The sequence below is a fragment of the Artibeus jamaicensis genome, unplaced genomic scaffold, assembly GCF_021234435.1.
Source record: "Artibeus jamaicensis isolate MK-2021 breed Jamaican fruit bat unplaced genomic scaffold, CSHL_Jam_final scaffold_1689, whole genome shotgun sequence".
NCBI lineage: Eukaryota > Metazoa > Chordata > Mammalia > Chiroptera > Phyllostomidae > Artibeus > Artibeus jamaicensis.
The window spans coordinates 15,818,856-15,844,768 of NW_026522029.1; the positions used below are offsets into that span (position 1 = coordinate 15,818,856).

General features: G+C 40.8%; 1 protein-coding gene and 1 non-coding gene across 5 annotated transcripts; one reads left to right on the plus strand and one right to left on the minus strand.

The window, feature by feature from the left end:
* Nucleotides 1-661: 661 nt before the first annotated feature.
* On the minus strand, nt 662-20,309 carry ZNF184 (zinc finger protein 184). Of its 4 annotated transcripts, none has more exons than XM_037131801.2 (6): nt 20,150-20,309; nt 19,487-19,605; nt 15,890-15,957; nt 9,228-9,354; nt 8,560-8,655; nt 662-5,296 (listed from the first exon to the last, which is right to left on the minus strand). In XM_037131801.2, the coding sequence occupies exons 2-6, from the start codon at nt 19,491-19,493 to the stop codon at nt 3,354-3,356; spliced, it is 2,241 nt and encodes a 746-aa protein (XP_036987696.2). In that variant the 5' UTR covers nt 19,494-19,605; nt 20,150-20,309; the 3' UTR covers nt 662-3,353. The 4 variants fall into 4 exon arrangements, with proteins under 4 accessions (XP_036987696.2, XP_036987693.2, XP_036987695.2 ...); XM_037131798.2 differs by having other exon boundaries at nt 19,487-19,631; XM_037131800.2 differs by lacking the exon at nt 20,150-20,309 and adding an exon at nt 19,906-20,114.
* Nucleotides 20,310-22,964: 2,655 nt separating this feature from the next.
* Nucleotides 22,965-23,047, plus strand: TRNAS-AGA (transfer RNA serine (anticodon AGA)). Its single transcript has one exon. It is a non-coding gene; the product is annotated as a tRNA-Ser (tRNA).
* Nucleotides 23,048-25,913: the final 2,866 nt, after the last annotated feature.

Here is a 25,913-nt window from a genome sequence, read left to right on the forward strand (position 1 = left end):
GTAATTTATGTGTACAAAGGTCCCCTGTGACACTTTCGGTCCGTCACCTTCTCAGAAATCCTTGGCCGCGGCAACGAGAACAGCCGCGGCCGCGCCGTCGTCGCGCGCACCCGCTTCCGGTCCGCCTCGGCTTTCCCACCCCGCCTCGCGGGGCCTGCGACGCCGTGACCGGAAGCGGAGAGCCGGGGCACGATCCAGTAGCCGGGAGGTGTTTCTGCCGCCTCCGTCGTGGGTCACGATAGTCTGCCTGAGGTCAGACAGACAAGCGGACGCGTACTCGTCGCACCAGAGTGAGGTCGAGGCCAGGACGAGCCCGCGGTCCGCCCTCCGGTTCCTCAGTCCGAGAGGCAAACCGGCCGACGGGCGTGCGCGGGTCCTGCAGTTACTTGGAACGCGGACGTCCATTTGAGGAAAGCCAGGCTTTTCCCTCAGTGAGGATTTCCGGTGGGGAGGTGGGGTCAGCAGGGAACAGGCAGAGGACGGCGGGGGTGGGGACAGTCGGCTCCATTTTAAGGAGAAGATCGGGGCGACTCGGCTCACGCTGCCGGACATCTGCCGGAGGACCCGCCTTTGCCGGCCCGGCGCGCGAACGCGGGATGAGCGCGCCCTCGGAGCTGCGGCCGCGTCCCGCGCGCCGTTTCCTCACGTGGCCTGAGTCGCGGGGCGGAGCCACTAGCAGCCCCCAAAACGCCACTCTTCCCGCCACGGGGTCTGCGCTGAGGCCACGCTGGCTGAGGAGCTGGCGCGGGGGCCCGGACCCACGCCCACCACGGGACTCGCTGCCGTTTCTTTTCCACATAATGTCTCGCTTTTGTTGTTTTAAAGACTCATTAATTTTTGGAGAGAGGAACATCAATGTGGTCGCCTCTGACTAACTTTTTAACGTGCGGACCCTGAGTGAAGCGTGGCCTGCGGCCGCTCAGTGACCGCTGCGCACCGCCCGCGGTGAGTCCGCTGCGTCACTTTCTCCAAAGGACCGTTGCCTCACGTTCGCTTATTTCTTCTGTAATGAAAACTACTTGTTAGTGGTACACAGCACCTGACTGTGCGCTCACCGTTTTTAACGTTCGTTTAATGCTTTTTGATACAGCAGTTTGAAGATCTAACCAGTTTAATAGTTGGTTTTAATGAGAAAGTAAGTGCCTTGGTGGCTATGCTTACTCATCATTATACTCATTTAAAAAATCCCAGCTTTAGGCAATGATTTGTGTTGAAATTCTGCTAGTGATTTTCTTTCCCTCCTGGTATGAAATTTGTTTTTCTTACAAACCAGTTAGAGCATGTTGTATTTTTAAAATTTTAACAAGTTAAAAACAAAACAAATAGATGGGTATGAACCCCAGGTGTCTGAAACAGTGTAAACACAGATTTTTGAAGTTGCTGAGGCTTTGCCCTAATTTCTAGTTGATGGGATTTTATGAGTTCTGGGAAGTGGAGGGGCAGCTGGTGATAAATTTTTTATACTCCATCAAAACCGTATCTTCGTGCAATATTTTATTTATTTTTAGACGGAAAGGAGGGAGAGAAGGATCAAAACATCATTGCCTCCTCGACACACCTGACCAGGGACCAAGCCCGAAACGCAGGCAGCGCCCTGATGAAAAATCAAACCAGGGTGTTTTCGCTTTGCAGTGGATGGGAGATGCCCCAACTGAGCCACACAGGTCAGCCACAGCCATCTCTTTTTTTCTTACCACCTTTAGCCTTTACTCTCAACACATACTGTCTTTCACAATTTGCCTGTGAGAGGAAATGGAAAGACAGGGCCATCAGAGGTTGGTAAAATTTAAGAAAAGGGGCTGGAGGGCCATCAAGACACCAAGACCATACCTTTTGAGGTCTGAACAATAACTTTAATATATTGGCCCAACACTTGCATTTTTTTGGTAATTTAAACTATGAAGCTGTGTACCAGGCAAGACTTTGCTCTCTGGGACTGTGAAGCTGCCTGCAGGGCAGAGACATCCTCCCTGGGCTGTAGGTCCCATCAACCCTGGCTCCCTGGGCTGAAATGGGTTAACCAAATTTTTCCTGCAGACATGAACTGAGTTACCCAATGATAAATGTTTAAACATATGTTACTTGTTGCTGTCTCATAAACCCATTTATGAGTCAGATGAACAGTAGTTGCCTCTTGCAGTCAGAAAATTAATGACTTAATTTTTCTCTGGAACTTTTAAATACATTTTTAATAACTGTTTTGAAGGTTTTTTATCTCAAAAAAATCATACAGTCAAATCTATTTTAAACTCACTAAGAAATAAGTGATAAAACAATGTTTTCTTATTAAAATGACAAATTTAAAACATGTAAAATTAGAGAATAGTATAATGAACTCCCATATGCCAATTGCCAGGATTTAACAACTATTAAAATTTTGCCACATTAGCCCTATTAGTCCTTTTTTCTCCCTTTGGTTTATTTGTTGCTGAAATATTTTCAAAGAAGCTGAGACATCCTGTAATTTCATCCCTAGGTAGTTCATTATGCATTTCTAAAAATCATGGCATGTTTCTAACATAGACTACTATCATACCTAACAGAATTACTTCTGTGGATACCCTTTATAGATGAACACAAGTAGGAGTTAAAAAAATTTTGATGCCTGTGTCCCACCCCTTAGGTCAATTAAATTAGTCTCTTATTTAGAGACTAATAGTGGTGGTGGAGCTTAGCAAAAAAATGTTACAGTTCCTGAAGTGATTCCACTATGCAGCTAGGGTCAGGTAACACTGGTTTAAACTATAGAAGAGAATCTCTATTTTTGTAATCAACTAGAATGTTAAAGCATACTAGAGAAGAAAACAATAGGAAAGTTCAGTACTTGTGCTTAAATACTTGAGCTTGAGTTAAGCCACTATATGCTACTGAATTATTAATGTGAGGGTATTTCATAGTTCTTTTTATTAGGAACCGGTTACTTAAACAATTTAAATGCATTAAAACAGGAGCTTAATAGATCTCCAGTCTAGTTACTGAAGCATAAATGCTTCCTATTAGCAAAACATGCATAAATATATTTTAGATGCAACACAGCAAAATCTGATAGGTAGCAATCCTATTCAAGAATATATTATGACTAGACCTCCAAACAGTGTTTAAAATCAGCTATTCCAAATCCCTCATTTCACAGAGAAAATGAAGCTGAATTTGGGTAGCTGAATTTTCCAATGTTACAAAGTTGCTTAACATAGTTGATTACTTCAGCCCAATGCATTTCCCATTCTGTAGTGTGACAGTGAAAAGTTAAAATGATTTAAGCAGTTTCTCAGGTCATTCTGGTTCTTCAGTACTTAGCAGAAGGACAAAGTAGAGTAAATGCATCCCTTATGTTCATGATGCTTCTGAAACAGTCATATGCCAGGGTGCAGCCTCTGATGCTTGTTGAGAGCAGAACGATACCTGAAGGCTTTTCCACAGTCATTACATCCAAAAGGCTTCTCTCCTGAATGAACTCTCTGATGCTGAACAAGGTAAGTGCTCTGACTGAATGTCTTCCTGCATTCATCACAGTTGTACGGCTTCTCCCCTGTGTGAGTGCTTTGATGCTCAGTCAAATGAGTGCTCCGGCTGAAGGCTTTGTCGCATTCATTACACTTATACGGCTTCTCTCCAGTGTGAATTCTTTGATGCTGAGTCAGATGGGAACTCTGGCTAAAAGCCTTTTCACATTTATTACACTGGTATGGCTTTTCTTCTGTGTGAGTTTTTTGATGTTGAGCAAGAGACGAACAGTGTCGAAAGGCTTTACCGCACTCACCACACTCATAAGGCTTTGCTCCTGTGTGAATTCTCTTATGTTGTGTAAGGTGAATGTTCTGGTTGAAGGCCCTTCCACACTCATTACACTTGTAAGGTCTTTCTCCAGTATGTATTTTCCTATGCTGAATAAGGGATGAGCCATAACTGAAGGTTTTCCCACATTCATGACACTGATAGGGTTTCTCGCCAGTATGAATTCTTTCATGTTTAGCAAGAGATGAACTCCGAATAAAGGCTTTCCCACATTCCTTACACTCGTAAGCTTTCTCTTGGGTATGTGTCTTCTGATGCTGATTAAGGTTTGAAAGGTAACTGAAAGCCTTCCCACATTCACTGCATTCAAAGGGCTTTTCCCGGGTGTGAATTCTGCGATGCTGAGTAAGGGATGAGCAGTAACTGAAGGCCTTTCCACATTCATTACATTTGTAAGGTTTTTCTCCAGTATGAATTTTCAGATGTTGAGCCAGGGATGACCAGTAACTAAAGGATTTTCCACATTCAGCACAATCATAAGGCTTCTCCCCAGTGTGAGTTTTCTGGTGTTGAGTGAGGTTGGAGTGCTGACTGAAAGCTTTCCCACATTCATTGCACTCGTACGGTTTTTCACCAGTGTGAATCATATGATGACGGATAAATGTTGAGGGCCCATTGAAGGCCTTCCCACATTCATTACATTTATAGGTTTTCTCACCAGTATGAATTTTTTGATGTTGAGTAAGGTGAGTGCTCCTGGTGAAGGTTTTATCACATTCATCACATTTAAAAGGTTTTTCCCCTGTATGAATCTTCTGATGTTCCATAAAGTGGCCTCTCTGGCTGAAGGATTTTCCACATTCATTACAAGTATATGGTTTCTCACCAGTATGAATTCTCTGATGCTGAACAAGATGGGTCCTCTGACTAAAGGCTTTCCCACATTCATCACATTTATAGGGTTTTTCTCCAGTGTGAATTCTTTGATGTTGAGCAAGAGATGGACCCTCAATGAAGCCTTTTCCACACTGATCACATTTATATGGCTTATCTCCAGTATGAATTCTTTGATGGTTTATAAGGTTTTCACTCCTGCTAAAGGCTTTCTCACATTCATTACATTTGTAGGGTTTTTCTCCAGTGTGTGTTCTCTGATGGCGAATAAGTGCTGAACAATAACTAAAAGCTTTTCCACATTCATTGCACTTACAAGATTTCTCTTTTTTAACTGGTTTTAAATTCCGTTTGATGCTTCTTTTAGTAGCCCTCTCTTCTGGAGATATGTCTTGTTGTGATACTGGGTTTGAACTAATATTGATACTTTTTTCAAAGTCATGATTTACATGGTCTTTCTCCAAAGTGGGCACTGTTTTCTCAGTTATTTTTATTTCCCTTGGCAGTGTCAGGTTATCTGCCTGCTGCCTCTGTGGACTGCCTTTAGACATCCAGGACTCTGAGACATCATCACTTTTGTGTTTTTCCACTACTGCCTCTGGAGAGGGCTCTTCAGGATTGTCTGGTTCTGGGACTGGTATGCTATTTTCTAGTCTTGTTTCCCAGTCTGAAAGAAAAAATGATGCCAGTATTCTCTGAATAGAGGGGGGAAACAACAACAAAAACCCAGAAGAAAAAACTGCTGTTCTGGGAATGACCTAATGAAATTAAATATAAAGCCCTCAGGAAATTCAGAGGATTTTCAAAAATAGCCCTATTATTTAGGGAGAAATTTGGAAGGAGCTAAGGAGAATGATAAATAAATAAAAGTTAAAAATAGTAAGAGAATATTTCATTCAATTCCATAGATCACCTCTAAGAACCAGTAAGGGAACTCCTTTTCAGGAAATAGCGAGTTTAACAAGTGACACAGAGATGGCTAAGAGGAGACTCACATGGCCTGAAAGGAGGCAGTCTGAGCTGAGACCTCTAAGTGATTAACAACAACACAAAAATCCAAGAACTCTGATTTCAATACATGGGGAACAAGAAAGAGCTGGCTACAGCTGCATGTTTTGTTTAGCCCAGAATACTGACATAACAGTCATGTCACTGCTAAAAATGGGAAAGTTGTAAACAGTATAGGAAATCATTTAAGGGGAGAATTAGGAACAGAAAGGGAAACCATAGTGGTATTTGTAGGGATGGAAGATGCCAAAAGTAGCAAAATAACCAAGATAATCAAATATAGGTTGGGAAGTATCAGCTCAAAAAAGAAAGGAAAAGAATAGCTGAAGCCACGGGAACGAATGTGAGAAAGGAACAGAGGTGAGTGTGTAATGGGATGAATAAAATATACTAATGAAAGGAGGCAGTTTATCAGCAAATAAAACAATAGAAGAAACAAGACAAAAGTACATAATCAGGAAGCTGACTTACACTCCTCTAATCTACTTTCTACTCTGAGGAAGTTTGTCTTGTCCCAAGAAAAGAAAGGTGGCAAGGAAATGAAGCAGGGCAGCCAATACTGGTAGATTCAGTAAAGAAAAAAGGCCGTGATGAAAAACTGGTAACAGGAGGGTACAGCAGAACCCTGGGCCCCTGAGCTGCCAGTCCTGTCACTGTCACTGTCGTCACTGCGACAGTGAGTGTGGCAGAGACCCAGCGCTGCCACCTCCCAGCACATCTGGTGCCCCAGGAGTGGTGAGCCTGTGCAAGAGCAGTCTCATAGCCCAGTGCGGCTCCAGCAAGGACAGAAGTATAAGCAACACAGGTTCGTGAAAACAGCCAATTGTTCCATATAAGAAATGACACTAAAAAAGATACATTTGTACAGTGGATGGCCACAAAGATGCCCTCCTACAGGTAATTTGCAATGAAGAACTGGAGACCCTGACATCTGAAGCTCTTAAAGGAGAAAAGGCAGAGGAAGCAGCTGATTTCTAGCCCTCACTGGAATTCCAGTTGAAGGCAATAAACATGCAACAGACTGTGACCTATGTCATCTACAGTGTCATGACTTCCACACACTGAGCGGCAGAGTTACCAGAATGTCACTGATAGGCACAGAATGAAGGTCATTCTGGAGAAAGCTCCAGAAGGCAAGAATGAACAGCCCCATAGGGATTGCACAAAGCATTCCCCACTTTACCACATGGGCAGCCTATGGGCATTAGCCAGTCTTCCAACAGCTCTGCAGAGACAACCACCTGCAAAGGAACTCCGTGAGCCAGTGAGACAGAAGACATAAGCATCTAGGCTGTCTTGTGACCTGGCTGCAGAGGCCAGGTCACAAGACGGCCTGGAGAAGGTATCAAGAAAGAGAATAAGGAATATGATGCAGACGGGGCCCACGGCCAGTGCCCACGGCCAGTGCCCACCTCCGTGTAGGTACCGTCACAACCTCAGTTACCTGTACAGATGCCTGCAGAACTATATACCATGTTCTAGAGATGAAAGCAGCCAACTCATCAGCTAAGAATAAGTCTTCTCCCAGTGCTAAGGACGGCAGGACCAGGACCTGGCTTACCAGGACTGTTAGCACCGGGCCACATTCCAGTAGCAGAAAGCACACAAGAGACTAGAACTAAACAGTTCAAATGACTGTCTTCTGCCCAGTGACCAGGTCACTGGAACTGTCTACATTATCTATGCAATAGGGGTGTATTATTATTTTTACCTAACTAAATCTCTGCTTGGTAAAAGCATTAAAAAAAACCCTTAGGGTTATTTCCATACCTTTTAGGTATTTTAAAATTGGGCATTAGCCAGTCTTCCAACAGAATCAAGTTAGGATTTTTTAAAAATCAAGTTAGGATTTTTAAAAAATTCATTTTTAATTCATAATAAAACTTGACAACTCATTTTTTCCAAAAGTTAATAACTAAGCAGAAGTTAATAAAGCTCTTATTTTAGAATTACTGGTTTTCTAAATTATGTTTCATGAAACCACATTCTATGAGAAAGGTCATAAAGGTGCAGGGTGAAAAAGGATTCATGGCTGGGGGAGGAGAAATGTTACATGCCAAGCAACCCTGCTGGAAATTCGTAATGCCCTACTGTGTATTTTAAAAATCACTGAGTGGTTATCCTGTAAGTAACTTGCTAAAATTTAAGTTAATCTAGCACTTCCCAAATGTGAACATAGCACACTTTTTTCCCCATGAAAAAGAACCCCCACTCTCACCTAATTCACCCTCAAGTGCTCTCCCTTACCTAGAGTAACTAAGGCTGCACATTTTTCCAGGATCTGGTCTTTGAAAAGGTCTTTCTGTGCAGTTTGGGACTTAATGCTTTATAAGAAAGTATTTATAATTTCAAGGAGAGTATGAGAAAGTGACAGGATCAGAAGCTACACACTGAGGTTAAGAAAGGTATGGAACCACTGTTGCAAGGCATGGTTGGGAAAGCAAGGAGGCAATTTGGATGGTAACCAAACTATCAGCCTGGTGCGAAAGTGCTTGGAAATTTAGGTTACCTGCTTCTGTTTGAAGGTACCAATGACAGAACCTTGTAGACCCAAAAAGAAAACTCTAAGGGTTGAAAAGTGAGGTGATAATTATGAGCTAAGGTTCCCAAAAGAGGTGGGAAAAGATGGAATTCAGAGTCTAGGTCAAGAGGTTGCCTTTACAAAAAGGCAGGAAGGAGAGGAAAAGGCATTCTTGAATAACAATAAAATTTTTTTTAAAAAGGCAGGAAGGATACCTTGTCTGAAAGGGGTATAAAAATAGAATATGTGTCAAGACAGTCAGTGTGTTGACAAAGCATGAGGGAGTCCAGATCATCTCATTTTCCTACCAGTGGCAGGCACACGTGCATTTTAGACAGGAAGCCCTTCCATCAGGTTGGTGTCTGAGTCAGTGACCCTCATCTCCCCGGCCCAAGACTTACCTCCAGAGCCACCCACTGGAATGCCTGGCTCCACAATCCATGGCTCTGTCCCTTGCTCTAACTGGGAAATTACATCAGGTTTGGATACTTGGAGTCCTGCACATGGAGAAGGAAAAAAAAAAGGCACCTGTCTGCAGGAAGGGAAAAGTGCTCTACCGGAAGTCGGTTTCACCACTTTGTCTTCAGAGGAGAGGACAGGTAGGTCTGGTGGGAATGAACAGCATGTCGAGCTCCAATGTCACAAGTTCCTTGACAAGATATAATCTGGGAACTGTTCTAGGTGCAGAAAAATTACTAGTATGTATTACTTGCTAGGAGAGAGAAACCTTGTCAAAGCCTTTCAACATTTAGGAATCCTTGGATCCTTAAGTAAAGGGCAAAACTCCCTAAGCGTGAGAAAACCCTCTTCTTTTTTTTTTTTTTTTTTAAAGATTTTATTTATACTTAGAGGGGGAAGGGAAGGAGAGAGGGAGAGAAATATCAATGTATGTTGCCTCTCCTGAGTCCCCTGCTGGGAACTGGCCTGCAACTCAGGCATGTGCCCTGACTGGGAATTGAACCACAATCGTGTGGTTGGCAGGCCCACACTCAATCCACTGAGCTACAGCAGCCAGGGCCTTCGTCCTTCTTTATATCCCCAGATATTAACTCAGAGAAGTCATCCTTACCTATAGAGACCAGGTGCGTATAATTTTCCAATGTCACATCCCTGAATAAATCTCTCTGTACAGGATCCAACTGTTTCCATTCTTCCTGGGTAAAGTCCACAACTACATCCTTGAAGGTCACTGATTCCTGAAATACAAAATGCTTCTGCTTAGCCATAAAACCCATACCTAGGAAAGGGAAGGAGTCAGCAATACAGACAGTAAGGTGAGCCACGGGCTATCTGAAAAGTGGTCGTTTATCTGAAAAATGGTATTTCCTCCATGTAAAATGAATATGAAAACAGAATCTGACTGATAGGATTATTGTAAGAAATAAATAAGAAATGTTCCATATGAAGTGTCTAATTTAGAGTCTGGCACATAACAGGTGCTCAGTCGCTCAGTGCCAGCCACTGTTATTACTCATCATTATTAACACTGCACTCCAAGCATTCGTAGTAAATCTAGTAACACCAGTATGTTTTACTACCCCAAATGTGCAAAAATGACCAGGAATGTTTTTCAAAGAATTTGGAGATGAGACTTGCTGTGACACACTTCAAAATACACCTAGAAATATACCAAAATATACTGAACAATAAATATAAATTAAAACAGAGTGGCCTAGACCTAGCTGAGTAGCTCAGTTGGTTAGAATGTCATCCTATACATCTTGAACAAGCTCTAAAAACTAATGCTTAGTCACCAATTGATGATGTTATAGTGTGCCTGGAGCACCAGGGTAGGATGTACCAGAAATCAGCACCGTTTAAAGTACACATGCACACTCATGATACATAGTGGTGCTTATTTGGGGTGTGCACCATGGCTGGTGTTTACCAACGTGATCCACTTCCTTTCCGAGCTGCAGACTCCAAGACTCAAGCAGGCTTCCTTGGGTAGAGACATTTCTCACGTCTCTGTGGATCACAGCTAGAGAGAAAGGGAGGATCTGGCAGACTGTACCTGATTTCTATGCATTCCACTTATGCACATCTTTCCTTTTGATCCTGTTGTGTATCCATCATTGTAATAACTATTAGCCCTGAGTTATGCTACCAAGTTGGATCAGTCATTCTAGCAAACCACTGAACTAATAAAGAGTGGTCATAGGCCCCCCAAAACAGTCCTATAGTAACTACACTAGTGCAGCCCTAACAAAGCTTAGACTTCAAAGACAAACTTCAAAAGGATCACCCTGTAGCCACGATGGGATTAACAAGGATTGGATTTACCCTCCTACATAAAATAACCAATACAATGCCAGAAAAACAGAGCAGAGGCTTCTCAGACACTGGACCTGGGATGACAAAAAATGGTGGTTCCCAAAAATCAGGAAAGTGATTAGGTGAGCCCTCTGGTTGCTCTGGTTTACTGCCTGGGAGTCTCCAAGCAGTGAGTCAGGAGTGGGGACCCAGGAGCCACCCAGCAGGCTCTCAGAACTAGAGAGGTAACACAGAGGCTGGTGAAATCAGGATGACTAGTATTCACAGGAGACAGTTACACAGAAAGGAAACAGGGGAAACTGAAGCCTAGTGCCAGTCAGCATGTGGGTGTGTTGAGACTATTGGAAGCAGGGAAAGAATCATCCAGAAGGATTCAAGGGAGCAGTACTGGCGTTCCAAAAGGGCTGGAAAGAATCTTTGAACCCATTACTCTGGGAGCCCATTAGTCAAAGTGGAAAACTTCATAATTAGGCACTGGGTAGACTTGCCTCACTTTGGGGAATAAATGGCATTAAACTAAATGCTGTTCTGGGTTCACCTAATAAATATTAAAGGCAGGATCTGAAAGAAACATACTGTTTTCAAGTAACAACTGCATTCTACAAAAAGGATCAAGAATGTTTTTTTAGAAAAAAAAAGTATGCAGAACTCTATAATGTAAAATTCATAGTGTTTGGAATTCAGTCAAAGATTAACAAGCATGCAGAAAACCATGAAAATACAACCTACAAGGAGGAAACAAATCAATCAGTTGAACCCAACCCAGAACTGGCAGAGATATTAGAATAATCAGTTAAGAACATTAAACATTATAACTGTGTTCCATGTTTAAAAAGTAGATACATGAAAGACATTTTTGAAAATTGACATGGAAATTATAGATCTGAAAATTAGATAAAAAATATACTAGGTGGTATTAATAGATTAAGCATCGAAGAAGAGAAATTAACACATTCAAAGACATGGAAATAGAAACTACTGGGTTGGACAAAAAATTCATTTAGTTTTTTTTTGTATGATGGCTCTGGTAGCACTTTGAATTACTTAACTTCATTCAAAATAATTGTGTTAGAATGTACTGTGACAGCTGTCAATATCAGCACGCATTAAGAAAAACATCAAAACTGGTGAATTTTTGTGCAGCCATTTTACTATTGAAGATGGAAGAAAATATGAAGCATTTTCAGTATATTATGTTTTATTATTTCACAAAAGGTAAAAATAACTGAAATGCAAAAACAGACTTGTGCAGTATATGGAGAAGGTGCTACAACTAATCAAATGTGTAAAAAGTGGTTTGTGAAGTTTCTTGGTACTATTGACCTTCTGGCTAAATAATTCTTTACTGTGGGGCTCTCTTATGCATTGGAAGATGTTTAGCAGCACCCCTGGCCTCTACCCACTAGAGGCCAATAGCAGGAGATACCCAACATACATATCAAAATCAATAAAGGTATTGGTGAAAATGAAAAATGTATCTTTTGTTTTACGGAAAAAACTAAATGGATTTTTGGGCCAGCCCCATATCAAAAATGAAACAGAAGAAAAAAAATTTTTAAGGAGATAGCATCAGGGAACTATGGGACTTCAAGAGGCTCAATACATGTACAACTGGCATCCCTGGACCAAAAGGAGGAAAAGAGAGAGAGGAGCAGAAAAAATATTTGAAGAAATAACAGCTCATTGTTTTTGAAACTTGATGAAAATTATAAACCTACAGATCCAAGAAATTCAAACTGCAAGCATAAGAAACACAAAGAAAACTATACCAAGGTACATCTTAAATATGCATCTCTAGTACTAGCTCAGATCTAGTACTAGAGAAAATTCTTACAAACATCCAAAGATAAAGGGGCAAAAATATAAAAGGACAATGATAAAAATGACAGATTTGCTTTTATCAGAAAACACAGAAGCGAGAAGAGAATGGAGCGATATCACTAAAGAAACTAGGATTGAAAAACAAAAGCAAAATAAAGACTTTTTCAGACATAAAAAACTTGAAAGATTTCATCACCAGCAGAATGCACTATAAAAAAACTTAAGGAAGTCCTTCATGCAGAAAAAAGATGCCAAATGAAAATAAGGATCTGCACCAGGTTTCTCAACCTTGGCACTATTGATATTTTAGAGCAGAGAATTATTTCAAATGATTGTGAGGGGCTGCCACGTGTAATGTAGGCAGTATTGCTGGCATCATACCCATTCACTGTATGCTCCTGTCACTCCTCACCAAGTCGTGAAAAACAAAAAGGTCCCCTGGGGACAGCAACACCCCCAGCTGTGAATCACTGATGTATATAAAGGATAAAGAACCCCAGAAATAGTAACCAAATGGACAAATGCATACAATTTTTCCTCATCATTTAGATCCCTTTCACAGATAATTGCTGAAACAAAAGTAATATGTACTATGGAATTTATGACAAGTATATAAGTAAAATATATGGCAATAGTAGCATTAAAAACTGGAGGGGAGAAATGGATGCATACTATTGTGAGCTTCTTGTATTATTCATGAGGGGGTATACCACCAAAAGGTAAGTGGCAATAAATATGTGTATCTAAAGCTACAATTAAAATAACAAAAGAATTATGGTTAATAAGCCAATGAAAAAAATAAAAGGGAATCACAGAAAGTATTCAATCCAAAAGAAGGAAAGAATAGAGGCAAAGGAAATAAAGGCAATAAAAACAGAAAACAGCAAGATTACTGACAAATGGCACGTATCAATGAACACATTGAACTTGACTGTACCATATTAAATGCAGACTCACATTAAAAGTAAATGCTCTAAACACCCCAATTAAAAGGCAGAGACTGCCAGGGTAGACTGGTAAAAAGTGAAACCTAACTACATGTTTGTTGTCTATAAATAAGTACTCACTTGAAGTATAAAGACAGAAGTCAGTTAAAAGCAAAAGGATGGAAAAAGATAAACCATGCTGACACTAATCAAATATCAAAGTAAAATTCAAGGCAAACACTATTACCAGGTAGAAAAAGGTTATTTCTCAATGATAAAGGGTCAGTTGATTAAGAACACACAACCCTAAATGTTTATGCACCTAATAACAGAGCTTCAAAATATATGAAGTAAAAACTGATAGAATTACAAGGAAAAAAAGACATCCACATAATTATAGCCAAAAATGTCAATGTTTCTATCACAATAGTTGATAAAACCAGTAGATAGAAAATCAATATATATATAAAGCACTTGAATGATACTATCAACAAACTTGACCAAACTTAACCCAACTGACGTCTGTGGCATACAGAATAATGGCCCTCCCAAAGATATCCATATTCTCTAATCCTTGAAACCTGTGAAACTGTACCTAATATGGCAGGGGAGTTTACAGATGTGATCTATTAAGGAGTTTGAGATAGAGGAATTATCCTTGAGTATATGTGTGGGCCCAATGTAATCAGAGTCCTTGTAAGGGGGAGGCAAGAAGGTCAGAACAGAGTCAGAGCAGGAGCTGTGAAGAGGGAAGACAAGTCAGAGAAAGAGGAAACAATGTGTCACACTCATGACCTGATGACAGAGAAAGGGGACGAATCAAAGAATATAGGTGCCCTGGAGACGCTGGAAAAGACAAGAGAACAGAGTCTGCCTTAGAGCCTTCAGAGGAATGCAGCCTGCCAACCCATTCTGACCTAGAAAATTGTAAGATAATAAATATGTTGTTTTAAGACTCTCTGCTTGTGGTAGTTAATTACAGCAGCAATAGAAATTTAATATGTTCATATATAACACTTCACTCAACAACAGCAAAAATACGTTCTTTTTAGTGCTCAATGATCACTTATCAAGGTAGGCCATATTTTGGACTAAAGAATGTCTCAATAAATTGAAAATGATTCAAGTCATACAAAGGATATTCCCTCACTGTGAACATGTCCATTATCTTGATTGCTGTCATGAGTGTACATATGTCAAAACCTAATACACTTTAAAGTTATACACTTTAAATTTGTCATCACAATTTCCCTCAATAAAAAATAAACTGATACCAAAAGTACTTGAGTTGATAACTGGAAGAACTGGGATCAGATAAATTAAGTTGCAGGACAGGACCTAAGGGGAAACAGCCTAAAAAGAAGTATCCTGAGATGGCCAATAGACACATGAAAAGCTGCTCGACATCACTGATTATCAGCAAAATATAAAGTAAAACCACTATGACCCTAACCTCACACCTGCAGAATGGCTATCATCAATAACTCAACAGACACCAAGTGCTGGTGAGGATGTAGAGGAAAGAAAACTTTTTTGCACTGTTGGTGGGAATGCAGATTGGTTCAAAAAACTAAAAATGGATCTTCCTTTTGACCCAGCAATCCCACTACCTGTAATATATTAGAAGAAACCTACAACACTAATTTGAAAGAAAACTGCAGCATTATTTATAGTCATCAAGATATGTATGCAGCCCAGGTGTCCATCAGTAGATGAATGGAGAAAATAGCTATGGTACATGTACACAATGGAATGCAACTCAGCCATAAAAAAGAAACTTTTACCCTTTGTGAAAGCATGGATGGACCTAGAGAACATTATGATAAGTGCAATAAGCCAGTCAGAGAAAGTCAAATGCCATATGATTTCACTTATATGTGGAATCTAATGAGCAAACTGAAGTAACAAGCAAAATAGAGACATACTCATAGATGGCAAATGGACATAAAAAACAGTGTAGTGATTGCTAGGGGAGGAAGCTTAAAGGGGTTATATGGTAATAGAAAAATACAGTAAAAAAAAGAAGTATCCTGATTAAAGGAGGGCTTGGATCAATTATACTGTAACCCTTTTTGTCTTAAGTTCACATTCAGTTATTGGTTTGTCTTAAAACATTAAGCAACATCTCACCTTCCTCCTCAAAACCCATCAATTATTCACAAATGGTCTACAGAATAACGCCTTCAGCTTATCTAGACATTTAAGACCTTTCATACTGACTTTATTCTACCAGTTGTTTACCATCTGCCAAAATAAACCATCTCCTCCAAATTTTTCTGAATCCTATATAACACCTGCTAATTCTTATCTGTTAACCTTTGCTTATAATCTTTTTCCATACCCAGAATCTACCCTAACCCTCCCAATTTACTTATCTAAATATTCATCCTTTGAGAGGTAGTGAAAACCCCCACATCCTCCATGAAACTCTCCTAACCTCTCCAGAGTACAATTTTTGCCATTCTCTATTTTCCATGGCACTCATTTCACCTTTTTAATATTTACCTGCCATACTGGAACATGGCAAGATACTAAGCAAGAAGTAAGTGGTGAATGCATTAGTCAAGCTGGAGAGGCAGAACTAAGAAGAGTGTCAGATGGGATCCCAGAATGAAATGCCAGCATTGTTTCTGTATAAATATATCCCACAAAAAGAACATACAACCCCACTCTATGGGCCGAAATGGCATTGCGGGAAATCCCAACTTACCTGAACACCGGCTGATGGGAGTAGAGTATGTCCCCCTTGGAGAAGGGCAGAAACTGCAGAGGACAGATCTAGGAAGGAAGAAGAAACCACAGTGAATCCTGTGCAACAAAGCTGCTCCCTCCTAGCAGTTGGCAAGATCCACTTATTTTTTCTATTTGGAAACAACAGGCACTTTGCCGTTTCTTTTAATTCACAGAATCCAAAACAGAATCAAGGTAACTGCTGACTAGGGCCCTGAGAGTCTCATTGTAGGTTCAGAAGGTTCATCAATGTTCTGTTATTATTTTTTAAGATTTTATTTATTTATTTTTAGAAAAAGAAAGGGAGGGAGAAAGAGAGGGAGAGAAACATCAATGTGTGATTGCCTCACATGTGCCCCCTACTGGGTACCTGGCCCACAATCCAGGCATGCGCCCTAACTAGGAATTGAACAGGTGACCATTTGGTTCATAGGCCATGCTCAATCCACTGAGCCATACCAGCCAGGGCTAAATCAATGCTTTAACATTCACAATTTTTGTCTCTAGATACGTACAATCATATGGATCATACAATTCAATCTATGTTTTTACTGAGGCAAAATATTTCTGTTGCCTCATCTGTTACATAGAAAATACGAATCATCAGACTACTTTCCAAAAGTCTCCACAGGCCTTCTGAAACTTTGCTGGTAATGCAAATTAATTATCACAATGACATACACTACTTATACTACCTACAAGAATATCTAAAATTAAATAGCCAGGGTCAATCCAACTGCTGGCAAGAATGCAGAGAAATACAATGGATTGTAATTGAACAGTCATACATTAATACTTTGGATAACCTAGAAGAAACGGATAAATTCCTAGAAACATACAACCTACTGAGACTGAATCATGAAGAAATGAAACAATAAGGAGTAAAGAGAATGAATAGTAATCAAAGGCCTACAACAAAGACAAACCCTGGACCAGATGGTTTCACTGGTAAACCCCACAAAACATTGCAAGAATGATCGCCAGTCCTTCTCCAGCTCCTTCAAAAAACTGAAGAGGAGGGAACACTCCCACACTCATTGTACACAGCCAGCATTACCATGGTACCAAGCCAAATAAGAACACTACAAGGAAAGAAAACTACTGACCAATATCCCTGATGAACACAGATGCAAAAAATCCTCAACGAAATATTGGTAAGCTGAATTCAACGCCCATCTTGTCCGAGACATTCACATACCTGACCAGCCACACTCAATGGCATTACTTCTGCTGGACCCTGTATATTGTTGGTGTGAGAATAAATTGGTATAGCAACTATGGAAATATATATACCACATCTTCTTAATCCCTTCATCCATTGATGGATGCTTAGGTTGCTTCCGTGTCTTGGTTATTGTAAATAATGCTGCAACGAGCTGGGCTGGGTTGCGGGGGATGTAGATATCTTTCTGAGGTAGCACTTTATTCTCTTTGGATAAATACCCAGATATGGGATTGCTGGATCAGATAATAGTTCTATTTTTAATTTCTTGAGGAAACTCTATATTGTTTTCCATGGTGGGAACACCAATTTACAGTCACATCAACAGTGGGAATAGGTGTATATATATATATATACATACTGCCACAAAATAGAATTTCAGTCATTAAATAGAAGGAAATCCTGTCATTTGTGACATTGATGGACCTTGAAGGCATTATGTGAAGTGAAATAAGGAAGATAAATACTCCAAGATCTCACATGAGGAATCTAAAAATGCTCAACACATGGAAACAAAGAGTAGAATGGTGTTTTCCAGGGGCCAGGATAGGGGTGTGTGTGTGGGGGGGGGAGATGTTGGTCAAAGCGTACAAACTTCCAGGTACAAATTAGTTCTGGGGATCTAATGTACAACATGGTGACTGTTAACAATACCACATTATATACTTAAAGTTACTAAGAGAGTTCATCTTAAATGTTCTCACCACGCAAATACACAAAAGGCAAATATGCGAGAATGACAGACATGTTAATTAGCCTTACTGTAATTATTTTGCAATATACAGGTGTATCAAATCATCCCACTGGACTACTTAAACTTACACAATATTATGGGTCAATATTATGGGTCAGTAAAGCTGGAAAAAAATTTTCTCAGCAATATGTTGTAGCTTTCAGTGCACAGATCTTGAACAAATTTGTTAGATATGTTCCTATTTCATATGTTGGGTGCTATTATAAATGAAATTATTATGATTTCCAATTGTTATTAGTAATATAATGGGAGAGAGTTGATTTTTAATTAAACATTTTTTAGATAATTGTAGCTACACATGCAGATTTAAATAAAACCAATCCTTCGTACCCCTTAAAAAATAGAACTGAGAAAATATAAGGTATAGCTCAACATACATAATACAAATAATATTAAGACTTCTAATAATATTTTTAAATGCAAGAAAAAAACTGTATAATAATAGGTTAAACCAAACTTGACTGCATAGTCATACCTAAAGAATGTAAAGACAGTGACGATGCAGTGGAAAGTCTAAAAGGACATGTCACAGGTCTTTCCTTACCTAGATTTGTTCAATGACATGTAGGAAGAAATACAAGAAATACTTTATGCAACATGCTAGTTATATAAAGTTGAAAAATAGTTAAAACAATGAATAACTAAATTAAGTATTCTGACAAGCTGCAGCTCTTGGCCAAAATATTTAGAACAATCATAAATGCGAAGTCCTGACATTAAGGATAAAAAACAATTCTATTAACCAAAGATGGCAAGAATCTAGTACACTGCAATTTATGTAAAAAGAAAAAATCTAGGGTTTACAACCTAATATACCTAATTTTTTAAAAGCAAATACAATCTGATACTAAACAGAAGTATAATCCAAACTGTAAGTAGTTAGTACATCACACTTGTCTAAAGGCATTTTTCAAAGCACATCACTGAACTATGTTTAGATTTAAGAAGCATGCAGTCATGCAGTAGTTTTCAGAGAGAGATCTCGATACATCACATGATCGCGCATCAAAGGAACTGAGGTTACTTTGCTTAGAAAATAATTTGTGAATAGGAACTCTAACAGTTGATTTTACATATCTGAAGGTCAGCAGAGTAAGAGCAAGAACAATTTTTTTGCTTTCGGGGACTAAGAACTAAGATTGATGCAGAAGTTAAAGAACAGGCACTTCTGTTTAATAAAAGGAACTAAAAAAAAAGAATCACAAGGGAAAAGTCTGCTCACAAAATGGGGAATTTAATGCCACACTTGTTTAGGCAGAGGCATAACAGACGGCCATCTCCCAGAAAGTTTTAAAAAACTGATTCTGGCATTGAAGGGATGATTACCAAGATTTTTTTCCTGAATGCAAGATTATTGTTCTGATATTTAAAAAACAGAAGTCACGTGAGGATCACAGACATTCTGAATAATTGCTCCTTTTCATTCCAGGGAGAGCTAACTCTTCCTCCAAGTCTCTCCACGTCATGTAATTCGCTCTTTTGTTGGTCCTTAAATATAAGGTTTCCTCCTTCCACCTCTTCGGCTGTCAAGTATTTGATCATCAAGTTACACTATTCTTTTGCCTCCATCATCGCGCTCTCCCCCCCCTCGTCCCCACTACCTTCCATCTCAGGAGCTCATCCTGTTCCTCCGGAACCTGGTCACCAGGGTTTCCCAAGCAGCGTCCCTCCAACTGGGTCCTCCGTCTGGGGCTGAGATGTCCAGGCAAGGGCTCTGAACCTTAACACAGGGTAAGGATGGCTGACCTAAAAGACACGGGATGGGTCAGCAGCAAGCGTCGCGATCAAACCACAGAGTTTTGCGTGGTGACCAAGAGCTCCTTGGGAAAGAGAAGTGCTCGGAGAGCACTAACAAGCAAGAGGCACTCCCGCTGAAAAAACCCAGAGGACCTCGAGTGAGGGTTCGGCCTGCATTAAGAAAACCCTTGATGCCTCCCCTAAAATCAGGCCAGAGGCGAACACATGACGGCCAGTTAGTTACCTCCGCACACGCTTGCGGGTTGGGATTGGGAACACACACCTGTTGCGGGGGTGGAAAGCTGGAAGGTGGCCGAGCGGGGCGGAGCCCAGCTCCGGTCCTTCCACCGAGAGCGGAACAAAAGAACAAAGCCCTCCACGGGATCAGGGCGGAACCGCCCGCGCTTAAGGCGGCGAGGGGCGCCCCCTTCCAGGACTCCCCATCTCCCTCCCGCAGAGGACGTTCCCCGCCGGGCGAGGAGGGTGACGTCACACAACCGGAGGCCTGGCGGTTGCCATGGTGATACCTGGGCTTCCCCGCCCTCGGCGATTCACACGCTCGGATCGCGCGTCCGGAAGCTCCGGGACGGTCCCCAAATCTAGGGAAAGGAGCCAGAGCTTCTGAACTTCCCCAGCGCCAAACTGTTTCCCCGCCTACACTGGCTTCATCGGCTACTTCCGGTCGCGAGCTGAGAGCCCCGCCCCCTCTCGCGGGTGTCTAAAATGCCGGGTGGACACGCAGGACTTCGATTCCCAGAATGCTTCACACGCTGAACTTCATTTCCCAGAGGCCTCCGCCACCTTTGTAACTGGGTGCCGCGGGCCTGGAGGGTCTACGTGCAAGGTCAACCTGCAAGTTATTCGATCCTGAGCCGCCCAGGTGGAGGTTTGCTTGGATAGTTGACTGTGGAGCTTGTGTGACTGGACAGATCGTTAGAAATACACATTTTCACACGTATAATTGTAAAAAGCAAACAAGCATTACCCCATGCAGTCCTTACCTTTAACACCTGTCCAACACTCAATTCAGTGTTGGGTTTAATTCCTTCGTTTAAAAATACGGGCCGCGACCCACTGTATTGCTTTTATGACTCCAAAATGACTCTTAATCCACATTTGAAGAAATGCTGAACGAATCGGGAAGCGGCGTCTCCATGTTTTGCCCGACTGTGGAGCTGTGTATGTCTGCGTTCGCCAGCATGTAGATGCGAATGAGCCCAATGCCAGTCTCCCAGCGTGTCCTGGGCAGGAAAGAATCCAACAGAAGTTAGTAGGTTTTTCTATTTTTAAATATGTGGCCTACGAATTTTACTGTGCTTCTCTTTGTCCTCAGCATTTGGACTGGGGCTAAGATCAAGTATTCAATCTGTTAGTTGGAAATCCTAATACTGAGTATGTGAAAACAAAGTTGCACGCAGTCAAAGGAAAAGGAACAATATCTAGAAATCTCTTAAGAGCGGATTTCCGGAAAGATCTATAGGAACTAGAAAATTTAAAGAAACAATTTGGTATTCTCAGCGGATTGCAAGAAAACAAGGCCTAAATGAAACATGAGAGAAAGCTGTGAGAGAACGCCTTGAAATAAAAAGATACTAAATGAAAAGTATCTTTATACAAATACTATATGTCTGTATAAAGACATATAGCAAACATATTTAAAATTCAGTAACAAAAAGTTATACTAGAGAAGAATTGAATTGATGTGGTGGCAAAGTGAATCAGTTATGTATAGGATACTCTTTTAAAGCTCCTTCATGCTTCAAAAGAAGCTTGATGAATAGATAAAAAGACCAGGAAAGAAAACCAGTTGTGTGGGTAATTGGCCTTCAGAGAGGTGAGACCACATGAAATCAGCTACCACTGAACACTCCGTGTGTGCCAGGCAGTGTTATAGGGCATTATATCTATTTATTCAAGTCTTAAAACAACCTAATGAAGTTATTTCTTTATTATTGTTCCTACTTTACAACAAAAGAAAATGGGGCATAGATAAGTTGAATAATCTGCCCAGGGTCACATAACCAGGCAATGGGGAAGTGAGGACTTCAGTTAGTAATTTGGTCCCAAATTCTCACTTTTAATCTCTAACACTAGACCCCTTAATAAAGAGATGAGTAATTTTTTGAGTTTAAGAAACAATACACCTCTCATTCATTGCTGGTGGGCGTGCAAAGTGGTATAGCCATGTTGGAAGACAGTTTGGTAGTTTCTTACAAAACTAAACAGGAGAGAGGATGGAAATACACAGAATATATGTATGTTAATAACTTAAGATAGAACCCTGCTTTTGTTATTTACACAGTGAGTAAGATTTTGTTATTTTTTTACTTAAAAGAGGTAATGAATATATTAGTATGTCATCAATAAATATTCATGTATAACATACCTTTCAGTGACAGCAAAAGTATTACATGCTGTGGATGGATTTGTTGAAAAAAATTTACCGAAGTTTAATAGATACACAAAAAAATCATATGAAGGTGAACAACTCAATATATTTCCACAAAGCAAGCACACCCCTTTAACTCAGCACCCAATGTGCAGGGCAAAATCATTATCAGATTCCTAGAAACTTATCCCAAGAGTAGTAGGACCTCCCAGCCTTTACCTTCCAAGGATAATCATTATTCTCATTTCCAACACCATAGATTAGGTACACCTGTTTTCAAACTTTCAAAAAAATGTAATGCATTACAGTATGTATTCTTTTGTGTCTGGCTTTATCAGTTTGTGAGATTACATTTATGTGGTTGTGTGTACTTATAGTCCCTTCACTCTCCTTGTGGTGTCGTATTCCATTGTATGGGAATTTTTTTTTTTTTCCTATTGCAGATGAACGTTTGGTTTGTTTCCAGTTTAGGGCTAAAATGATAACTGAACTAATTTTCCCCCCTGCCACTCAAGCCTTACTCTCTTCCTTTACTGAAATCCATTCTGCCAATTTTTGGGGGGGGCCAGTAAAAAAGTCGCAACTGTACCCAGTCCCAGTTCATTGTGACCCTAAAACCAGTTAATTAATAATTTTAGTTCCAATGTATCACTAATTTCTTTCTATTTCCCAGTTTTATTAAATACAGATTTAGTTGTTGTTGTTTATTTTTTTATTTTTTATTTCTTTTTTTTTTTTTTGGTATCTAACATCAATTAAAACTAGTGTTCCAAATGACTTGGGAAGGTCATCATATATGCTCGATTAAATGTTTACACACAAAAAAAGGTTGATACACATAAATAATGGGGAACAATCATTTCGCCTGACAGTCTGTAATCACCTTACACAGCCTGCTTGTTACCCTTGTTTGTATTCTTTATTATCTGGAACCTAAACCTCCTTACAACTGTGTAGTCGTGGCCGAGTGGTTAAGGCGATGGACTAGAAATCCATCGGGGTCTCCCCCGCGCAGGTTCGAATCCTGCCGACTACGGGGTTATAAGGGTTGTATTTTTCCCAGCCCCCGAGAGGGGATGGAAGTTACATTTGCTAGAGCAAAGCCCCACAGCAATGGGGGTAGAGATTACAATCACCTTCCATTTACCCAAAGGTGCGCGATCACTGCTCGGCCCACGTTGCCTCCGCGCAGGTGTGGGACACCCTGCAAGTTCTGCAGGGCGATTTACTCCCCCACAGAAAGGGCCCTGTTCCTCTCTGCAGTCTTGGGTCAGGGATGGATGCCATGGGAGCGGAGGTTCAGATGGGTTCGTCCTCGTTAGCACAGTGGTGAGCATCCCACTGCCTGCCCGGGTGGCGCGGGAGACTGGGTTTCAGATCTTCCGGGGGGTGCAAGGACCTGTTTGTACTCAGCCACCGCTTCTCGCTTCCCAGCAATCGTGTGACTGCCTAGGATCAAGTGCTGCCTGTACTCCACCTTTCTTGAACGGGAAAGCTGCAGAACCCAGGGGTGCCCGATTCCGCGGAGCAGCCGCCGCTCCTCCGCCTTCGGGAGCGCGCTGGGCGACGGCCGCTGCGGGGATCTGGGAGCTGAGCTGCAGGGGACCCGCACCTCTCCTGCTGGCGTCGCTCCCAGTCCAGCGCGCTGACCAGGGAAACGCTTCAGTGCTATTCTAAGTTATGAAAGCCACGGCCACTTTAAGGCCCAGAGGAGAACCTGGGTTTAAGTCACAGGGGACTTAGAAGACTCCTTGGGAGTGAATAAGAACATGGTTGCCGGGCCTCTGCTTCCCATGTGCACGCACGACGAGCTACTGGGCCAGATGCCGAGGTCAAAAAGGCCACGTAACTGCTTTAAGTCCTCCATCCTCTTAGACATCAAACCCTGGGCTGATGATACCCGCAGGGCGCGGCTGGGGGCTGTGTGTGCTCCATCCAGCTGCACTGGCTCATCTGGGCAACGCCAGGCTGATGCCCCTGGACTCGAGCCTCCGCAAGATCACATGTGTGGAGGCCAACGGTAAAATGGTCACACACTTGCGGGAAGAGGAGACCCCAAGTTCCAGGAGCATTTGAAGAGTGTCATCATTGCTCCTTTCAACAAGATCTGAAGCTCCAAGCAACGTGCTTGTGAATGGACATTAGACTTTATGAATTGTTTTATGCAAGAAAAAAACTGCCATTATAAAACCATGGCGATCAAGACAGTGTGGCACTTCCTAGGATGGATAACGAAACATTGGGATGGGAGAAAACATCCTGAACAGACCCACTCATACCGTCATTTGATTTAAAACAAACATGATCATGCAGTGCTTTAGGGGAAGACTGTTTTTGTTTCCAGTAAAGTGAAATTCAATAAATTGGTGGCTCCTCTGTATATCAATATGAAAATAAATGAATTACAATATACACAAAACTTAATCACACGAACTGTATATTTAAACATGAAAGGTAAGGCAATAATGCTTCTGAAAGATAACAGAATAATTTCTTCATGACTTTAGAGTATGCAAGAATTCCTAAAACAGCACAAAAAGGAAGTCACCACAAAAGAAAATATTTATGCGTAAATTAGACTTCACCAACACTGGAAAATTTTGTTCATTACTAGCTACCAGTAAGCAAGTACAAGGCTAATCTTAGAGAAGATATTTGCATTACGTATGCCTTAAAAAAAAGACTGTGTCCATAGTCAGAGTTCTCCAGGGAAACAGAACCAATAGCATGTGTACATATATAGATTTATTTTGAGTGAATGACACAGGCAATTAATTGCAGAGGATGGCAGGTCCAGATCTGCAGAAATGGTTGAAATCTGACCTAAGTGCAGATACAGGTGAGAGAGCAGGAAGGGTCTAAGAGCTGAAGGAAATGATGCTGGAAGAACTCATCCCTCAGGAAAACCTCTCCTCTTAACCTTCCCCAGAGAGGGCAGCTGCAGCCCAGGGACCAGGTGAATAGGGAGAAGCTATTACAAATCCCTTCTCCATCTGGGACAAGGCCCTTGTCGCCACTTTAACAACTTCTAAATTCCACTCAGGGAAGCTAATTTTGAAGAAAACTCTTCTAGGGAAGCAATCCAAACTAAAGCATATTACTTATATACACAGACATTTATGACACTTTTAGTTATAACAATAAAATAATTAAAATAACAAACATTTTCAACAATGGGGGAAGGGAATGATTATTTAACTTAGATTGTACATAGCAGTAAGATTTTTACAAAGTATTAAAAACAATATTTTGAAAGTTTGTGATAGCTCAGGGAAGAAGCACATGATATAATGTTAAATGAGAAGAGAAATTTAATGTTAAATTTGTTTAATGAGAATGAGAAATTTTCATGTTAAATGAAAAATGTATATACTGTATTCCTTCAGTTAGGTAAAACATTTGCATTATAAATATCTGGATGGTGGGAGAAAATACACCAAAGTATTGCTAGTGTAGTTTGAGTTGTAGGATTGTGGAGGGCTCTCCCTGTTTTCTATGTGAAGCAGACATTACTACTCAAGTATTTTTAATTTTTTTTTTTGCTTATTGATTTTTAGAGAGAGAGAAGGGAAGCAGAGAGCAAGAGAGAGAGGGAGGAGACTTTGCTTTGTGGATCCACTTATTTATGTATTCATTGGTTACTCTTGTCATTGTTGACTTATTTTAAAGTCTATATTCATCTTATCCTGTATAAGACATTCAGATGATTTTATTCAGTCAATATTCATTGACTTACCCAAAAGTACAATTTTTAGTCATATTTTCTGCATCTCCAAACTTCTGGGATTTTATCCCATTTGACCAAAGACTTCCCTTTAAGTTACCCTGTGATTAAAATGGGCCTATTCCTCTCCATTCCATCTGACCTACCTATGCCTGAGTCATCTCCCCAAACAGCATCT